At 37.3% G+C, this 19,997-nt stretch overlaps 1 protein-coding gene across 1 annotated transcript in view; it reads left to right on the top strand.

Annotated features, from left to right (window-relative positions):
* Positions 1 to 19,997, top strand: part of LOC144664678 (uncharacterized) — a 70,195-nt gene that overhangs the window by 11,690 nt on the left and 38,508 nt on the right. The window contains exons 8-9 of the mRNA XM_078525868.1: positions 420 to 533; positions 756 to 869. Coding sequence (XP_078381994.1) covers positions 420 to 533; positions 756 to 869 — 228 coding nt within the window. The remainder of the gene's footprint in view (positions 1 to 419; positions 534 to 755; positions 870 to 19,997) is intronic.

The following is a 19,997-nucleotide window of genomic DNA, read 5'->3' as shown; positions in this document are numbered from 1 at the left end:
AACTTCGAAATTCTGTTCAAAGCTAACTACAGGGTCTTAACCAGGTATATGGGATCAGGGATGACAGCCTCGGGATCGGGGTCATGGACCCGGGATCCCGGGTCACAAGTCATGGGATCAGAATGGAATCAGGGATCAAATGTTGCCACATTTTGGGGATCAGGAATTAAAATTTGAGCTAAAATTTGGGTTTAGCGATGAAAAAATATTCCTGGTTACGGCTCAGTAACTAGCTGGTATTTTGACTGCAAGCCGGAGTGGAACTACAGATAGTTATTCTTGGCTTTAACCTGACAGAAGCCTGTCTTGAATCATGGCGCCAGAAACGAGAAACGTACCTATGCTCAAATTTCAACTGCTAAATTAAACGTATTATTCAGATGTGTTATTTTTATTTATTTTTTTATTTAATTTAATAGACATTGATGAGTGTGCCAGTAATCCTTGCAAGAACAATGGAAGTTGCAGTGATGATGTTAATGGATACAACTGTAGCTGCGTTGCTGGGTTTACCGGGGAAAAATGTGAAACAGGTGAGCTGATAAACAATGTACTCGGGACATCGAGAGAGATCCGGTAGTCCAGAATTAAACATGTATCTTTTCAGAATTGCGAAGGCATCGCCCTCGCTCTGTGTCCGAGCTTTTTAAAAAACTCTAGCTTCCTTCCTTTGGTTAGGTGGCGCTTGAAGCTTACAAAGGCCTCCCTTTAGCATTTTGTTAATCAAACGTTTAATTAATTTCATGCAATTCTAGACATTGATGAGTGTGCCGGTAATCCTTGTCAGAACAATGGAACCTGCATTGATGGTGTTAATGGGTACACATGCAACTGCAAAGCTGGATTTACCGGGACATATTGTGAATATGGTGAGATGATCATGAACATACAGTGTACTTCGGCGGATTTAATAGTTGAATGTTTGGAGTAAACTTTGTGACAAGAACAAAACAGCGAGTCCCAGTAAAAAAAGGAAATAAAATGCGCTATAAAATGCTTACAGCATATTTCAGTGTTACGTGCACTACGAGTATCCTTTAACCTGATCTTTCGGACATTCATCTTTTTATAAACGTGATATGTAACTTGGCCGGCAATGTGCAATGGTCAGTCGGTTGAAGAGTGTTGACAGTTTGGCGATTGTAACCGTGGTGGTTTTTAAGTAAAATGTTCACCGTGATATCCCAAATCCCAAAGCCGAAATCTAAGGCTGATAACACTTAAGCTTAAATGTTTTTTTTTTTTTTTGAAGAGAATGTGTTTGTTGCGGTTCAATCTTATCCTTACACATTTTGTTATTTTCCTTTGTAATGGTAATGAATAATGAATAATCTTATGGTAATGAATATAAATCAAAGGAAAAACCAGATTGTACCAAGAGTAAGGTTGAACCGCAACAAACACATCCTCTACGAAAAATAAAAACGACAACAATAACAAACAGTAAAAATGAACAAAACAAAGAGAACTTTCATTCTTCTGTTTGTTTGTTTGTTTACTTTCTTGATCGCTTATTTATTAATTTAATATTATTTTTTAGCTGATGTATGCCAAAACTACCAAACTCTGTCCGATGCAGAAAGAAAAGAAACCTACTCATCGGTACACCCCTATCAATGTGACGATAACCTCGATGGCTGGTATCGTTTTGAAGGAGCTGCAGGGACACAAATGGCGACCACATGTCCACCGACGAACAGATGTGGTACATACTCCCCAGGCTGGTTGAGTAATGGCCATCCTACAGTGGCTGATGGTACAGTCATAAGAAGAGTCTACTTTCACAGGTCTGGAGATTGCTGGCGGGACAGTTTATCTATTCAAGTAAAGAACTGCAGCTCCTACTATATCTACAATTTGCGTCCACCATTGAGGTGTGACGCCCGTTACTGTGGCAGTGACTAACCCTATTACAAATGACATTCAGCTAGTCTAGCAGCTGCTGGAAATTTAATAATTATTTCATGAGCGCGCGTTGGATATGAGGTTGTAAAATAACCAATGACGCGCTTAGCACGGAGTGGGTTATAATCACCTGATATCCAACAAGCGAATGGAGTAATAACTGTTTAAGTAAATTCACACATCGGTTATTTCCATGGGAAGTTTCAAAGAACACTATATTTTTACTTCAGCGCTATTTTCTTGATTTTCTTTCATTATCAAAATGATGTCGGCCTTTTAGTTTCACCTAAGTGATTGTATAAAAAGGTGACAAAATCGGTGGCGCCGTTGTTCAATGTGTAAGTTGAATGAAATACATGACGAAAGCGAGCGAGAGTCGAGAGATTACATTTCTTCAAGTTGTAAATATTCCTCACTTAATCTCCTTTTAACCCTCGGAGTACAAGCCAATCCATACCCCCACCATCGAACAAGGGGGGGGGGGGGGGGGGTGGATGGAATCCCCCTTGAGTTTTCGTTGTATTAAATCACAGCGAAAGTTTTTTGCTCTGAGTAGAAAGCCCGTAGCTTACTCAACAAGATGAGGTAAAGTAAAGGACAAATTACTGAAGATAGCTACTCGGATGGAGAGAAAGATTGGTCTTCCAAGATTATTTCAATGTCGGTGGCGTTTCATGAAAAGTTGTGTCCGATACTTATTGGGCTAGTTTGAAATATTTGCCCTCCTGAAATTGAGCTTGATCCATTAACCCAATATGATTAAACAATTATATGATGAAAATATTTTTTTTCATTTTGTCAACGAATCAATTTATCGAATTTCGTGTACTTCCTTTTATAGTTGATTATTAATGGGACGTTTAATTAGTTTGTATTTAAGAATCCTGCGATTTTTAGCAATCTTATGTACTGAAGAAAAAAAACACAGATACCGTAGAATTCGGGTTATAAGCCCTGGGCTTATACAACTTCGTAAGGGGTTTTGGGTGGGCTTATAAGCGGAGGGGCTTATAAGCGGAGGGGCTTATATCCGGTAGGGCTTATAAGCGGAATGAAAAAAACGTTTCGAAACGAGCTACGGGAGTGTTGATGGAAATAAGTTAAAAACACATAATAAAGCAACACTTAGCCCTGTTCAGTACTGTCATCTGGTACAGGGGGGCTTATATCCGGGGGGGGGGGGGGCTTATAATCGGATGTATTTTTTTGTTTCCAGGATGGTGGGCCTATAAGTGGGGGGGCTTATAAGCGGGGGGGCTTAAAACCGGAATTTTATGGTATATAGATATACCGCCAGTCATTTTCCATATAACGTAAAACTGTGTTTTTTTTTACCGTAAGCCGAAGTTTGTGACTCGAATCATTAGAAATGCAATAACGCTAGCAATGCAATAACCGAGGTGGCGAATTTGCTACGGGTGGATATTTTGTGGCGAGGTTGTTTTCCCGATTTGCGCCACCACGAAACATAATCTTCACTCTATTAACCAAACTGTAGGCAGAAGAGGATGTAGAGTTCAGATGTAATGGTAAGTTTATGTTGTTTAGTTTGTGTAGTGTCACTGATTAGTTTTTTTTGTATGTGCACATGCAATCATCACTAGAGCAGCGTCATAAGTATATAATTTTTCAAATTTTTCAAATTCAATCTCAGGCATAGCTCGTATATAGTTTACATTTGCTCAAGCTATCTACTGTAACGCTGTCAGTAGTGTGGCAGCTCTCGTAAGCTTGTGACTCCTACTGGTACTTTTGTGTTAGCGGCTACAATTTATATTTTAGAAGGTAGGGACGTCGACATTGCTCCTTTAGTTTGTTCTATTATTCTCTTAAAGGGAAGCGGTATTCCTTTGAGACCTTTGCAAGAGCTTTTAGCCGATATAGCACTGTCAGCATATGCAGCTGAATAGCAATCGTAAAATATATGCTTTTCTCTCAAAAAGAGCAAAGCCTTTTTACTCCGAGCTAAGTTTCTCAAGAAACTAGATCTAACTTTCTTAGTATCGTATTCAGAATTGCTTTCTTTGCTACATGTATAATTAGAAAGTAGCATAGTGACTTGGGCTTAACCATAGCCGGTTGTTTTCTGTAAATGGAGCAAAACGTTAAAATAATAACATCGAGGAGCAGGGATGGTGCAGTGGTGAGAGCGCTCGCATCCCACCAATGTGGCCTGGGTTCGATTCCCGGACGTCATATGTGAGTTGAGTTTGTTGTTGGTTCTCGTCCCTGCTCCGAGGGTTTATCTCCGGGCTCTCCGTTTTTTTCCCCCCCCCCCTGTAAAAACCAACATTTCTAAATTCAATTTCGATCTGGAAACAGTGGACGAATGGCCACTCAGTGGAAAAGCCACTACAAATTGCCATTTTATTTATTTCCATTTTACAACTTATAATCAAGGTGACACATTTTGCTGAACGTCAAAAATAATGCGGAATGAAGAGGATCAATGTTATCAATATACAAATTCTTCTTACTAGTCTCGTTAGACTTAGTATAGTACAAGTTGGGAGAAGTTGTTTGTATATGAAAGACAACTTCCAGCGTTATATTCTAAAATTGGGTGATGTGCATGCCCGATGGAGTAAAATCATATAACAACTCAAATTTTAGAGCTTTTTGAAACGCGTCATTTTCAGAGTTTTCGAAGAAACGTCCCCTTATTTGAGAATTCAGATTTATTAATTTGTTAATTGTTGTTCTTTGAAATGGAATTAATTTGTTTTAAACAGTTACGAAAACGGGACCAAAACCAATAACAAATCAACGACAAGTATGTTTTTGAACTCGGACAGAAAATCAACTCTAAATTTCCTCACAGAAATTTGTTTTAAAGCAGCTTTTATGCAATTGGAAAAGAACACCATTGTTAATCGTTTGGGAATAAGTAGTGCAGCGCGGCTTTACCTGGTAAAAAATAGAGCGATTTTGACATCGATTTTAATGCAAACTACAGTGAGAGACGAAACGTTTGGAAAGTGATTCGTTATTTTAGGGTTTGTTACACTGTACTAATGTATGTGTGTGTGGCGTGATGGACACCTTGTCTCCTTGACAATCATTACTTGGGTCGTCACGCAATGTTTCTAAGTGAAGCAATGCGCGACATTGCTTACAAACCCATTTTAGAGGCTAAAATGTACATAGATTAGTTGTAAATATGTTTAGAGGCTTGTATCAAGTGCGCTTGGTGAATATGTTCTAATAAGAATACTTTACTACTAAGATATATATGCTATATTATATCTCAAGATGCTGTCGCCATTCGTGAAACCTTTTGATCGAGTTTTGACTGACAATCTGTTGTCATCTTATTGTTGGTTTTCCAAACTTTTTGGCCAATCCAGCAGTCAAAAACTGCACGTGCAGTCTATCGGAAACCTTCTACTTTGGCTTCTCCCAACGGAATCGCCATACATTGCACCAAGTGTCAAAACGTATCTTATTCAAATAGCTTTATAGAGTGGAGGCAGTGTCCCGGGTGGAGGTAGGGGGTGGTACTCCCCTATTAAACAGACGGGGGTGCTCGTCGAATTAAGGAGATAAAATTTGTGGATTGGTGCAGCTTAAAGTCCTAAAACCTGACAGTGCTATCCGCTAGAGTCGTCGCGGTACCTTTAAGGGTAATTTAATTAAGACTATCGACACTTAAATAGGATAGAGGCTTATATTTATGGCTATAATTTCAAAAAATCTTTATTAGAAGAAGGTACTCCAAAAAGTCGTCTTTATCACTGTAAGAATTGCCAGTACAAGTTAATTGTAATTGTAATTTTAGAATTAGTACCTCTTAGATGAAAAACCACACCAACAGAGCGAGCTTGTGGTACCTTTAAGGGGTGTTTTCCAAATTCTACAACGAGCAGCCCCGTCATTTTTTTTAGAGGGGAGTACCCCCGGGGTTGTTACACTGTAATTTGACATTGTATATCCATTACACTATGAAACCATTTACTATATTTATTCATTATATTCATTATCTTGCATTTTTTAAACGTAACAACCCGTTTACACCTAAGGTTAAATTTTTATTTCATTGATGTTTAAAAGTTCGATAGGTAAATCGTTTTACTGTTTATTAAAAGTTCCCAAGTGGGAGCCTATTTCACTCTTATGGTGGATTTCCACTGACGCGTAATTTTTTACGTGCGTTTTCGTGCCTTAAAAAATGTATAGACAATGTAACGTGTGCGCAAGCCGTTCATACATTGTCTCTAAATTTTTTCACGCACGTAAACGCACGTAAAAAAAATTACGCGTCCGTTAGAAGGATTAATATACGTAGCTTTAAGTTTATGCTCCTGATGTGTAATTTTAAAATTATGTTTATTAACATAGGTTAGGATAGTTGGTGTACACGGGATATTTTAAGCTTTTACAACATTGTAGGTGATACTGGAAACTTAGTGTGCAGCTATCAATAAAAAAAAGTTCTCCAGTACAGTGTTTACTTGTTGTTTTTTGTTTGTTTGTTTTTTAACAAATATGTAATGTGTTTTAATATCACCCTAGAAAAAAGCCAAGCTCTAAACGTTGTTGATGGATCATTAAACAAACTTCCACCCCTCCCCCCCCCCCCCCCTCAAAAAAAGACCCTCTTTAATTATTTTTTCTTTTAACTTGTTATTACTTGGCTGAATCACTGCGACCAAAGTGATAGAGAACAAATTATAGTGGCAAGATATTTTAATGCGTTGTTTTTTTGTATATCTGTCAATTCCGGGCCTAATTTCGCCGAAATTACTTTTTACTACCAATAGTTGAGGTTAAAACGGCTCGCAGTAACCCAGTTTAAGTCTTAAGGTCCCTGTTAGGATGGTCGTCGTAATGGGATTCAACGCAACAAAATAGCCGTGTTAGTGAGGTCACTGTAAGGTGAGGTTCACTGTCCAACACGATCACCCATTAAGGCGCCAACGCAAGCGATTTTGACACGTGGGGGGGCCCCCCCCAAAGGCGGGGGAAAAAAAGGGGGGGGAGAAAAAAAAAAAAAATAAAAAAAAAAAAAAAAAACAAAAAAAACAAAAACAAAAAAAAACCAAAAACACCACCCTCTCCGAGACGAGATCCATAAAAGCAAGAGCAAGAAATGTAAGGTACAAAAGCGCATTTTTTTGTCGTTCATTTCATAACGGCGGAAATGTCATCGGTCGCTTGTTTAAGCCTGCATTTGTGTTTGCAATGTACAAACATGAAGCAAGCGGAAATCAAAGCGCAAGCCAAGTGTAAGAAGATGGAAAATTGTTCATTTCTTGCACCTGCATTTGCGTTTGCGTTGCGCTAGTTCACACGTGTCTTTCATTGCGCTCGAATTACCCTTCATTTGCGTTTGTGTTTGTGTCGGTACAGTTCCCCGTCCTAACTGGGTGCATATTAAATATTGATGTAAGAGCAAATTCTTACAACTCACAATAAAGAAAACGCATGGCTGTTAGTAAGTAGATTCAAATTTTTGTTCTTGGTACCGCTACTTTAGAAAAGAGTACCCACTGGATTGAAAACTATGGATGAACAAGTGAACAAAAAAGACATAGACAAGAAAATTCAGAACAAAATGAATAACGGATACTCAGAATAACATAAGTATCATAATCATAAAAAAACAGCCTAAATAAACCATCTTCCCTCGATTTATTACTGCTTTAATTAATAAGCGTTTTTTTTATTGCAAATGGCTTCCATTGTGAATAGTGGCAAAGAAGGAGCGAACATACAGTGTCGGTGTGGGGGAATATCCAATATCGAATTATTTCTGCATGTAGTATAAATTGATCGGTAAAATATTTTAATGCTATAAACTAAAGACCTCTGGTGTATGATTTGGACGATGAAATTTGAGAACTGCACGTTCTCTGGAACGCTGGTTATCATAATATCCATACAGTTGGTATTGAATTCCAATATAGAATAAAATGCCGCCAATGTAATTTTAAAACGCGATTCTCACGCTCCAGTTTTTACAGTGCTCAGCTATGTTCATTATAATCTTTTACTAAATTTACTTGAGTTTGCAGCGTTTGTCTGTTTTATGGGTAAATTTATGCAGAATTATTCAGCACTGGATTTTACCATACAAAAATGTCTGTGGAGCCATGTTTGCCGCGATCCAAAGTGGCAACACGCTTGATCTTTGATAATAGCCCGGAGGGGTAGGGAGTACTCGACATAATTTTAGGTAGGGAGGTGCGGCCCGGCCTCCTAAACCCTGACCCTGTTTAAGACACGAACCTCTGATTTTACTACCCTGTTTAAGACGGAATGCCAATTTTTGATACCCCGTCTAAGACATAAAAAAGTACCTCACTGGCTTTGATGTGGTTGTGAATTAAGCTAAGTATCAATGCCGAAATCAACGTAAGTCAGCAATACGGAAAAAAATGTGAAAATTCGGCTTGTTACACCTCTGCAGGCATATAAGCCTATTCTGTTTGACTTTGGTCCATGCAAAGATATCTCGTTTGAGACAAAAATGGGTGAAATATATACCCCGTTCAAGCCCAAAAACCCGAAAACCATATCCTATCGGGCCGCACGTCCCCGTTAAGCCCTAATAAGGGAGTGCCCCCCCCCCCCCCCTCGGGGGATAACAGGAAGCGTGTGCACAGCTTTGAAGTTGTTTACCTGATTATTCACTGAATACATACTATTTCATTTTAGTTCAAGAAAATATCGAATTTCTGATTTCTTTAAAATTCGATTTTTGACTGAAGGATTCGCTCTGCAGAGAACTCAGCTCAGCTTGAACTACAAAAATAATTAGTTTTCTAGACTTTTCCACTCGAGAATTATTGGCGAGAAAATTGCATGTACAAAACAAATGGCTGTGATGATAATCATGTGTATAAAATTGAACATTAAGAAATCAAACATAAAAAAAGTTTTATTTTTTTTTTCTAAAGAAGTTTTTATTGTTAAAAGTGAATCCATATCAAAGCCAGTTTTTTGGGGTTTTGTGCAACTTCGCGTCTTCAAACTATAGATAAAAATAGCAAGATTATTCCCCTTTCAGCTCAAATTTGCATTAGGAGAAGAACATCCTCTGAATATATTTTATGTTCACTCAAAAGACGTAACAGTATAGAAACATCCTCCAACGCATTTGTTGTTTTCTCAAGCTCCCATTCGTATTTCAATGTCAGAATGAAAAATAAATATTTTCATATTATGAAACAAAGTCTGCTCGAATGCCCCCGTTACTATCTATTTTCGTGTTGTTTACTCCATAAACAGTAAAAAGAAAAACTTCCGTTGTATTTGTATCGATAATAAATAATTGATTACCAGAAGTGATAGACTTCCCAGTGCGAAATAACGCTAATATTCGCTTTCTTTTGTCGAGTTCACAAACGTTGTATTTCGGACCATGTTTGCCGCATTAAACTAAACAGTTTTGTATTTATACGTGTAAAGGAGTATTTATATTGTTTAAAATAATCCATATCAAAGCAAACTTTGCAGGTATCTGGCCTTGTTTCGCATCTTCGCGTCTTCACACAGGTTTTCTCTCTTTTATCTCTTCAAAGATCCGCGAAAAGGCGTAAGCGAGCCGCAAAGCGTCCAGAGAACGATTCTTCTCTGTCGTTTGTAAACGTAAAGAGAGCTTGGAAAGAAGAAAGAAAACCTCTTGAACCAGAGTAGGTTTTCAAGCTTTACCTCCTGAATAAAACCTTATTTTCTATTCAGTCAAATTTGCATTGGGAGACGAACTTTCTCTGAATAAATTTTGTTTTCACTCAACAAACTCAACAAACTAAGGCATCTATTTTATAAATTGTAACATCCTTCAAATCGGACATATAGCTTTGTGGCTAAAACAAAAAAAAAGAATGAAGCTTTTGCCTCCCTCGTAAAAGGATGACTTGCGTCTGCAATTTCCATAGACGCGGGTTGTTTATCCTCATTTTTCAATTTACGCACGAAATTAAAATTCGCATCCACACGGACTTAATTAAAATCCATGTTACTAAAATGGGAAAAAATCTACAAATTTGAAATATTTCTCCTTTTACTCAAATTTAGGTTCTGAGAGGAACTTGAACAAATAATTAAACCCTGTTTCTTGAACACGTCAACACCATTTTTATTCTAACTATAACGGCTTTCATATCTTTCGAAGTTCAATGTATAATTAATGTTTCTCGAAGAAACTGACTGGTAAATAAAGTCGTCTGGAAAAATTCCCTGTTTTCATTCCCGATGGATTAAAAAAGAATAAATAGCACATTTTCTCCAGATTTATTGCTAAAAAAACATTGCTTTACATTTTTAAGTTCACCCAAATTCTCGGCAATCTGTGAAAAATAGTCTTCTTGGATTTTGTCTTACAGTTTAAGTATGTCAACATTGCTTTGCCTTCACAAAAATAGACTCAACATCCGTTATGTATAATTACGGGCCCCTTAGTGACATTGAGCAACCCATTTTATTCTGTTAACATATATTTCCTCTGTCTTTTATCTACCGCAGGTAATTAGTGGGTAAAAGCCGCCTGTAAAGAAAGGCTAATTATTGAAAAGTTGAAAGTGAGTGGCAGCCAAGTACAGAATGGAAAAACAAGCCTTCGGGGGCTTGGTTTTCGATTCTCATTAAAGAAAAGCGATTGATCGAATTTTCCGTACCTAAAAAAATCCCGCAATACATGCAAAATTTAATGGGCTAACTGAGAAAAATAAAAACTCCTCTTTCGTTATATTTTTTTTAAAGAGAACATAGAACGTTTTTGTCGTTTCTTTGACTTTTGAATTCGGATATTAAACATTAGACGTCTAATATATAATTAATGTCTTTCATAGTAAATAACTGGTAAATTTCCCGCCTTTTTCGTTCCCGACGACTTAATGAGGAATTGAAATTACAAGTTTATTTCAAAAATGTTGTAAAAAAAGCACATTAAATATTTCTTTACATCCAAATTCGCTGCAATCCGTGGAGAATATTCTTCGGGGCTCTTTGTCTTTACTACGTGATCATTGTTTTGCCTTAACAAAGATAGACGTTAGCAACATAGTTAATTTTGTAAATGTAGTATTCTACAGTCCTCAACCCCCGCTGGTAAATATATTGATGTGTAAAAATCGCCTGTTAAGAAAGACTAATTAATGAAAAGTAGGGCAAAACACTAACGACATACATCCAAAATTGATGCAATTTTGAATAATAGCCTTCTTGGCTTATAAAGAACTTAATCATTGTTTAACCCTAACAAATATACCGTTAACATCCGTTATGTATAATTTCAGGCCCCTTTGTGTATTTTAACAACCCATATAATTTTGTAAATTTATTATTCTTCTGTATTTTATCCCCCTCAGGTTAATTGATCGATGAGTAAACTTCGCCTGTAATAAAAGACTAATTAAGGAAAAGTACTAAACAGAACTGTTACCTAGATCGACGTAAACAATCGTAGTTTAAGCTATAACTGAACAAGTACATGTAAATATAATATGCTTTCAACTAACTCAAAAAGTAAAACAAAGTCTTCTCTTTTTAATTAAAAAAAAGAGTATTTTTTTTTTCTTAAAAGTTTGCATTCTGACTATAAAATTCCGCAGGAGAGTCTATTTTTCTCAGTGATCTTTACTCTTTTTTAGTATTCTTGCCTACTAGCCTTCTTTACACGGTTATACCTGGAGAATTCGTGCAACCTCGCATCTTCAGGCTATATTTTCAAAATAGATTTTTTTCCCTTTTGTCAAATTTGCATTCGTAGAACTTCCTTTGAATAAATCTAATTTTTACTCCATTTTTCTAATAAGCCTCCCTTTGAAATTTTTACATCTTTTAATAAGCCTCCTGTAGAGGCAGTTATTAAAACAAGAAAACAAGGTAATTAATTACATTTATTAGAGCTTGTGTGTTGATTAAAATTCGCTCATTTGAAATCCACCGCCTAATTATAACGGGGAGAAAACTGTTAATTTGAAATATTCCTATTTCTCATTTTATTTAAATTCGGCAGCATTTTGAGAGAAACTCACACAGATAATTACAACTTTCCTTTACATAACTCAACATCCTGTTTATTCTAATAAAAAAAAGCTTTGAACGTATTTCAAGGCATAATTAATGATCCTCAAAGAACATGACTGGTAAACATTTTATATTAAAAAAGCATTTGTCTTGAAAATTTCTGACGAGTCAAGGTTTCTCTCAGATCTGTTGCTATACAACAATTAAATATTTCTTTACTTCAAAACTTCTGGCTTTCAGTGGAAAAAGTCTTCATGGCTTAGTTTTATTTTAACAAGAGTGAGCTTCCGTTATGCATAATTACGGGCCTGTTTAAGTGTCTCTTAACAACCCACGACAAATAAATTTGATGAACAAAACCACCTGTGGAGAAAGGGTAATAAAGAAAAGCTGTTTGCAAAACCATAACCTTACTAGACATAAACATCCGTAGTTGTAGTCATAACTGAACCATTTCAAAACTCGATTATTATCATGTGTTAAAACTTAAAAATATTAAAAGGAACTCCAAAAAAACTTTTAACTAACTTCTTTCTATCACTATGCTAAAATGAAAAAAAAATTACAAACGAAAAACAATTATGCTAGAATGCGCCACGACTATTACTATGTATTTTCGTGTTGTTCGCTCCATAAACGCTTCAACGAAAATTTCCGTTGTATTTGATGAATAATTAATTACCAGAAGTAATAGAGAAAAACCACCGCCCACTTTTTGTTAAGATATAAAACGTGAGCGATACATAACTGGTTGCCGTGCGTTGCAATACACACCCTTGATGTACATGCAACGCAGTTAATTAAGCGCCATTCAAAGAACTCTCCACTGAAAAGTAGCGATTTTGCTGTCGAGAAAAACTTTAAGAGAAGGAAACATGGTCCGTACTTTCCCTGCACTTCCTTTGCTGTTCGTAACAGCTATTTGGGGAGGCTGGCTTCAAAGCCCCACGGTTGCCGACTCCCGCGGTAAGCAATTTTCCATTTATCGACATAACCTAAGCTAAGTTTAAGTTTCTACTTATATAGCTTTCAAAATCTGATAAAAGTTACATTGGAATCCTTCGGGTAAAATTCTTGTGCCGAGTTAAGGGCAAGTCCAAAGTCTGTTCGCTCAGTGTTGATGTATCCTGGATTAAACTTACCTGATAGCAAGTGAAAACTATTGCAACATCTAATTTTGCCTTTGCACCTTTTCAAAATACAATTTATGTATCTTTTACGGCGTGAATATGACGTTTCTCTTCAAACTTGACTATGTCTAAATTTATATATCTACAATGAATGCGCATAATTTGCAACCCTCTTCAATCGAGTCGTGAGCTCCACAACATCATTGCGACTCGAGTCGAATGAGTTTACATTGTAAACTGAAGTTAATGATTCGGAATTTTCCTTTTTTAAGTTGACTCGTGGAATAATTCGTAGTGTGAAATTCTAGCTCAAAAAGGTCTCACTGTTTTTTTTTTTTTATAACACACCATAGGGACCGTGTAGAAGAGGTTCCTTTGAATAATATTCGATCGAAACAGGATTAAAATTTCACTTTTTTGATACTTGAACTTTGTAAACTGAAAAGATGCTTAATGTTTCGACTAACATGACAAAAAAAATTAATCAAGTAAAAATCCATTAAATAAAAAAGTCCGAGTTTGAAGTGCGATAAGCGTTTCCCAGAAAGTTTCGGCCTTAATTTCCAATATTGTTTATGCCGCTATCATTCTAGACTTTCTAAAAGCCCTCTCTTTCCATTTAATTCGCCGCTCGATGGTCGCTTTCGAGCCAAGCAAGAGGGCGAATAAAAGAATTCGACTTGATACAATTCTACTTTTGAATATTGTGCGGACTGAACTGACGATTTGGGCAATCTGAAAACTTCCACACATTTTAAGGAACATTTTATCGGCAACTAGTTTTGAATTTAACGAAAAGTCGTAGCGACACAGTAATGCCTAAAAACTGATTTCGGTAGCTTAAATGTTTAGCCAGAGATTTCACAAGCTTTACATTACTTTCGATAACGCAGGCGTGAGCCGGAAGGTGAAACGCAGACACGTATACTCGCAAAAAAAAAGACGCCATAAGATTCTGTTTCTCTGTTCTTTTAAGAATTATGTTGTTTAGATGCCCTCAGCCTCTCTAAAACATTCATTTTTTGTCTTATCTGATTCTATTGAATATCTGAAGAAAGCTCTGATCTAAATGGCTTGAAAACAAAATCACGGAGAAAAGAACAGAAAATAACGCGTTACACCTTTCCCATGGACTTCTTTCTGAAGCGTTTCTTTAAATTCAAGCTGTCTGACGGTTTGATGGGGCAAATTTTCTTTCGAGTTAAAGGTATTATTTCTTTAAAGACAGCTCAATTATTAATTTGAATAATGCATTGTCGTATAACTGATGGTAAGCGCAATTTAATATGACAGAAAACAAAATCTTTTTTGTCGATTTTTTTTTCAATTTACCTGTGGGCACGTAGCGACGTTTGCATTAAATTTTTCAGCAGGTTCGACAGCTTAAAATATTTGAAAGCCAAAAGCTAATAGTGCAGTTGTGACAGGTCATAAATTTTAAAACGATTTGTACTTTTTTTACTTTGAACGAAAATGAAAATGACTAAACGGTAAAATTAATTTCACCATGTCGTTGAAAGATTAAAGAAATTTCTATTACAGCAGAAGTTTCCTTCGGTGACCAATTGTTTTTTTTTTATTACTATTTGACCAATCCAACTGCGTTGAAGCAAATATGGCATGACAACTTGTAATTGAGAGGAAATTATAAAACAAAATAATATTAACTAATTGCGATTTTGAGACTGTAATACAGCATTATATTAACGTCGAGTTGGGCGAGTCGCAAAGCGGTAGAGCCAAATACGAAGAATATATTCCCTTAAAACGCCGTCAATATAATGCGGTGTTGCAGTCTGATAATCGCAATACGTTTTGTATCGCAATTCAACTATTCTTTTTGTAAACTAAGCGGACAATGAGCATAATATTATTGTTGATTAAGGTTGAAATTCTCACTACTCGCGAAGAGTACACAAAAACCAAACACGCCATGACATTTTCGGCTTCGCAACGAGTTACTAGAATTTCAACTTTAAATTTTCTCAGAGAAACTAAAAGAAATTCAAACAGTATATCTAAGCGAGGTTTTCTGAAGTGCTAAGCAACGACAAAACCACCCAGGCCTGCGAGCAGAGCCTCTATTACCTTCCGTGCGGCTGCGATTAGGGAAATAAAGTCGAGAAAAAAGGGCTCTGCTCGCAGGGTGCGACAAAACAGAAAAGCTTGATTAAAATTCACAAAACAAGGTCACGCCATCTATCGCAAGCGAGCGAGCGCTGTAAATTATAAACTGAATATTTTAAAGTATTTTCAAACAATCACCTGCCTTTCTTCTTCTTCATCAAGCCACCTTTTTCTCTGAATAACTCGTAGAGATGACTAAGCGTATGGCAAAAGTTGTTTAAACTGTGTAAACAGCAAGAGAAAAGGTTTACCCGCCGATATACTGCAGAAAAGTTTTGAATTTTGATGCGTACTTGAGCAGAACCCAATCCAGTGCAACGACATCAATTTCAATTTTTTAGAACCAATCACAGACCGAAAACGTGAGACGGCAATACCGCAAAATATTGACGGCTTGCGCACAAGCAAAAATGTAAGAAGTTCGCGATACTTAGCCAAACACAATAGAGTACACCAAGTTTATGTTTCTGGCGAATCGATTCTTGAAATTCTATATCGGCGGAGAAAGCTTGGACACAAAATTGCAGGATATTCCGCTTCCGAAGACCGTCCGAATCAATGTTTACAACAACGTGTGTTTTACTCAAAGCTGTGAATCTAATTACGACAATTCGCGATGTTTCAGCGCACGGGACAAAAAGCTGAGAACAGAAACGTGTAATTACTTGTACAAAGAACTCTTAGAAAAAATTGTCATAAATATTTCTTTTCTTGTCGGCTTCAGTCGTCGCAGTTCGTACATACTTTGAATAAATTCATACATAATGATTGCAAGGGTCCTGCGCCACCTTAATCAGCAAAGATTTTTCGATTTTATTTCTCCGTTTACTCCGTATTTTTTTGTTTCGATTGAGAAGATATATCAAACAATGGAGGCAGTGTTTCATCGGCATCCAAACTGTAAGGAGAGGAAATTTGATTATTTGGTTGAATTTTATTTATTCGCATTCGCTGTTAAAAGATAGGAAAATCCAACATAGAAATTATTGTTTTGGTTTTGAAATAGCAGGTTAATGTTCCAGTTCATTAACCGTAGCAGTCACCTGTTATTGTGTTGAAGATCATAACTCTAGTTAGCGTTGAAGTGTAATGGAAACTGCACTTGCCCTTTGTTTAACTGTTATCTACCTGCACTGCTTTGTAAGTGATTAATTTTGTAAAAGTGAAATTCCGTTATAGCCAATAGGCCTTCCTGGAATGTATTAGATAATTCTTAAGTTAGACTATTTTATGAAATTACCTAATGCGTTAGTATTGCAGTTTCTCAATAAGTAGAACTGCACTGTAAAATATTCTTTGGTGATCTTTTGGTACTGTTCTAGCACCCCCGGTGGTGGGACGCCGGTTAGACAAACATCCCGTTGATTACTGTTGGTTACGTTATTGGAATAAATCTCTGTTGTTGGAGCCAAGTAACTGCGTATTCTCTGCCGTTCCGAAGGACTGTTGTTGCTGTGTTAGATCCCGAACTTCCCGTAGCTGCAAGCGTGGTTCCCCCTCTATAAGTGTATACGGACGAACGACCGAAAACAGCGCTAAAACTTCCGTTTCAAAACAACTCGAATTTCGTCAAAAATACTCCGCCGCGAGTCGTATTTTGAACTCTCTTCTCGGTGTTTGGGTATCCCGATAAAACACTGTCGCTCGTGTTTGAAATATTACACTAGTTAAGTTTTTATCATTTTACAATGTACATTTAAGTATGTTTACCTAACTGAATAATTTATGCTGACGAAGAAATTGCGTGAGCGCGGCTTCGATTCTTTATGCTTTAAATTTTGAACTCTTCTACCTTGTCTAAACGCAGACCAGCGCCAACTTGACGGCAGCCGTGGTCTAAAGCGAGGAGTTCATGCACAGGGAAATCGTGTATCGTACGGAAACTTTGCAGTTGACAAGTTTCATCGTCTTCAAGTATCAGTTGGTTCATCTTCTCTTGTGAGCAATTACAGAGAATGCGCTCTGAGCTGTGTTAACAACCCGCCATGTTCTTCGTTTAACGTCGCCTCGTCTCCTCGCTCAGACGGAAAATACCAATGTGAGTTGTTAAACGAAGACAAGTACTCTGCAAACCCGGGCCAGCTTGTAAGCTCACAGAAATACCACCATTACAGCATAAAGGTATTTTAACCATGTTTGTGTTTGGTTGGTTTGAATGTGGTATTTGTTGTCTAAAAACCTGCTTGGTTGCCATGTTATCCTGCTAAATGCGAGCTCGTGAGCTGCAACTGTTAGGATGTGAAAGTGAAATAAAGCACAATTAGATTTTTCAGGTTTTTGTAGATAAGATGGCAGTTAGCAATAATATTGTAAATTCCAGCAGAAGATGTACTCGACTTTTAAGAGAAAATAATCATATTTGATCATTTGTAGTCTTGAAGAATTTTTTTGTTATATAAATGTTTTAAACTCGCAGAACCTTTCTTTACAGACACCATGCTCAAGCTTTCCGTGTAAAAACGGTGCAAAGTGCGTTCCGAATTACGGCGAAAATGAATACCACTGTGATTGTGTTCCCGGTTACACAGGAAAATATTGTGAGTCAGGTGAGTCAAGGTGCGCTCCAAAAACATCAAAAAGGACCGGGATAAAAACAAAGTTCACTTGTCTTTTTAAGGAAATCTAAAATACGGACTTCCAGCGAAACAAACACCTTGCAAAATGTTGACTTATTCTGTATTCCCGACTATATGCAGATTACCGTTTTCACTAGCGCAATAAGCGATATAGAGGGCCGTACCTAGAATTTTTTTGTCTGCGGGGGCAAATTTTCCTGGTGGGGCCTGGCGGGGCAAATGGGTTTTTCCCGGCGGGGGGTAACTTGCCCATCTACCCCCCCCCCCTCCCCCTCCCCCCGCTAGGTACGGCCTGATATCGGAGTTCGGAAAAGACATGTGTGCGTCGGGATAAAATCAAATATTTATAAAAGTAAACAAAGGAAAGGTCATGAATTATTATTTCGCTTTATGAATATCTTACCTTTGTTCACTTTTATAAATATTGAATTTATTCTGACACATACATGTGGTTTTTGGAACTCCGATATCGCTTATTGAAAGTTGCCAACACATGAAATACAATTAAATACATATTGAACTTTTTTATGACACTAAATGTTTTTGAATTTATTAATATTTTTAGACATCAACGGATGTGCCAGTGATCCGTGTTTAAACGGAGCGACGTGTGTTCAACAGGTTAACGGATATGTTTGTAACTGTCAGCCGGGATACACTGGAGTAAACTGTCAAACTGGTATGTATTTTATGCATTTTGGAGTGATCCCCCGAAGACCTAGCCTGAATTTCAACTTCCCTCTGTGGTCATGATCCACCAATTATAGTAAGAGCCCGGTGAGACTGAGTCGATCAACAGTAAATCAACTGTTCAACATTTGCTTCAATGCTTAAATTCTCCGCTATTTGGCCAAACTAACAAAGAAAACAGGCCCCAAAGTTATCTTAATTATGATAAATAACTAAGCCGATGGTTTAACTGAAGTCAAGCACTGGAAGGAGTCAATAATTGTGGTTGAATTTCGCTTCTTCGACTTAACCGAATGGTTTGACAACCAACGCTGCCAATCGAACCTTGGAGGTGAAAGTGCATTTTCTGTTAACAGAAGTTTGACTCGGTATTCCTGGCGAATATCCTGTCCTGTTGAGGAACATGTGGATAATTCTAAAGTGCTTCAAAGCCTAGAATGGAGTGAAGTTGCGCCAATCCATATACTTCTTCAAAAGGTCAGCCGCTTCGATAATTTCTTTCGCAGACTATGTTTTGAATGCATAGCGGGCTCTGTAAACATGTTACTCGCTTGTTTTCAAGTGTGCAAATATTTGTTTAGTCTTAACCTGGTTTTTGTCAGCTGTGACATTAAAATTTGACACAATTGTTAGTTGTTATTTTTGCTTAGCTTATTTCAGCACCGTGACTAATAATTGCCGTGACTATGACAATTGTCTGTGTCTCCATCGAGTTATAGAAACACAATTTTTAACCAATCAGCGGATGTAGTTACCTTGTGCTATTTTCAAATGTCATATAACCAGCCAGAGACACTATAAAAATTACTGAATGGCAGACAATTATATTTGGCTCTAACCTCTGAAACCTGTCTTGAATCATGGCGTCAGAAACAAGAAACCTATATTTATGTTTACATTTCGGCAGGCCAATGTTTTATCTGATTCATTAAATTTTGTAGACATTGATGAGTGTGCCAGTAAACCTTGTCAGAACAATGGAAGTTGCATTGATGGTGTTAACGGATTCACATGCAGCTGCGTAGCTGGGTTTACCGGGGAAAATTGTGAAACAGGTGAGCTGATAAACAAAGTACTCGGGACATCGAGAGAGATCCAGTAGTCCAGAATTAAACATGCATCTTTTCAGAATTGCGAAGGCATCGTCCTCGCTGTTTGTCCGAGCTTTTTAACCCTCGGACGTACAAGCAAACTCATACCCCCACCATCGTACAAGGGGGGGGGGGGGGGGTGGATGGAACCCCTCCCCGGAGTTTTCGTTATATTAAGGCGTAGCGAAATTCGTTTGGTCTGAGAAGAAAGCCCTTAGCTTACTCTACAAGATGACATAATTTTAATTGGCTGTGACGTCATATGACGTCACGTGATGTCATGAGAGCCGCCATCTTGGATCCGCCATCTTGGATTTCAACATTTTCTTAGAAAGTCACAAAATAACAGAAATTGATGCAAAATCAAGCTAGAATGCTTATGAAATGTAAAAATAAACAAATCTTGCACTTCTGTTTTAAAAAAACTGGAAAAAATCAAGAAAAATGTTAAAAATGACGATTTTTGGCAAGACCTGCTTGTATTTATGACGTTGCCATGGCAACGT

This window comes from Oculina patagonica, chromosome 9 (genome assembly GCF_052425735.1).
Source record: "Oculina patagonica isolate OP01 chromosome 9, crgOcupat, whole genome shotgun sequence".
In the NCBI taxonomy this organism is placed as follows: domain Eukaryota; kingdom Metazoa; phylum Cnidaria; class Anthozoa; order Scleractinia; family Oculinidae; genus Oculina; species Oculina patagonica.
Note: the sequence above shows the minus strand (reverse complement) of the source record. Positions and strands in the feature narration are given on the sequence as shown.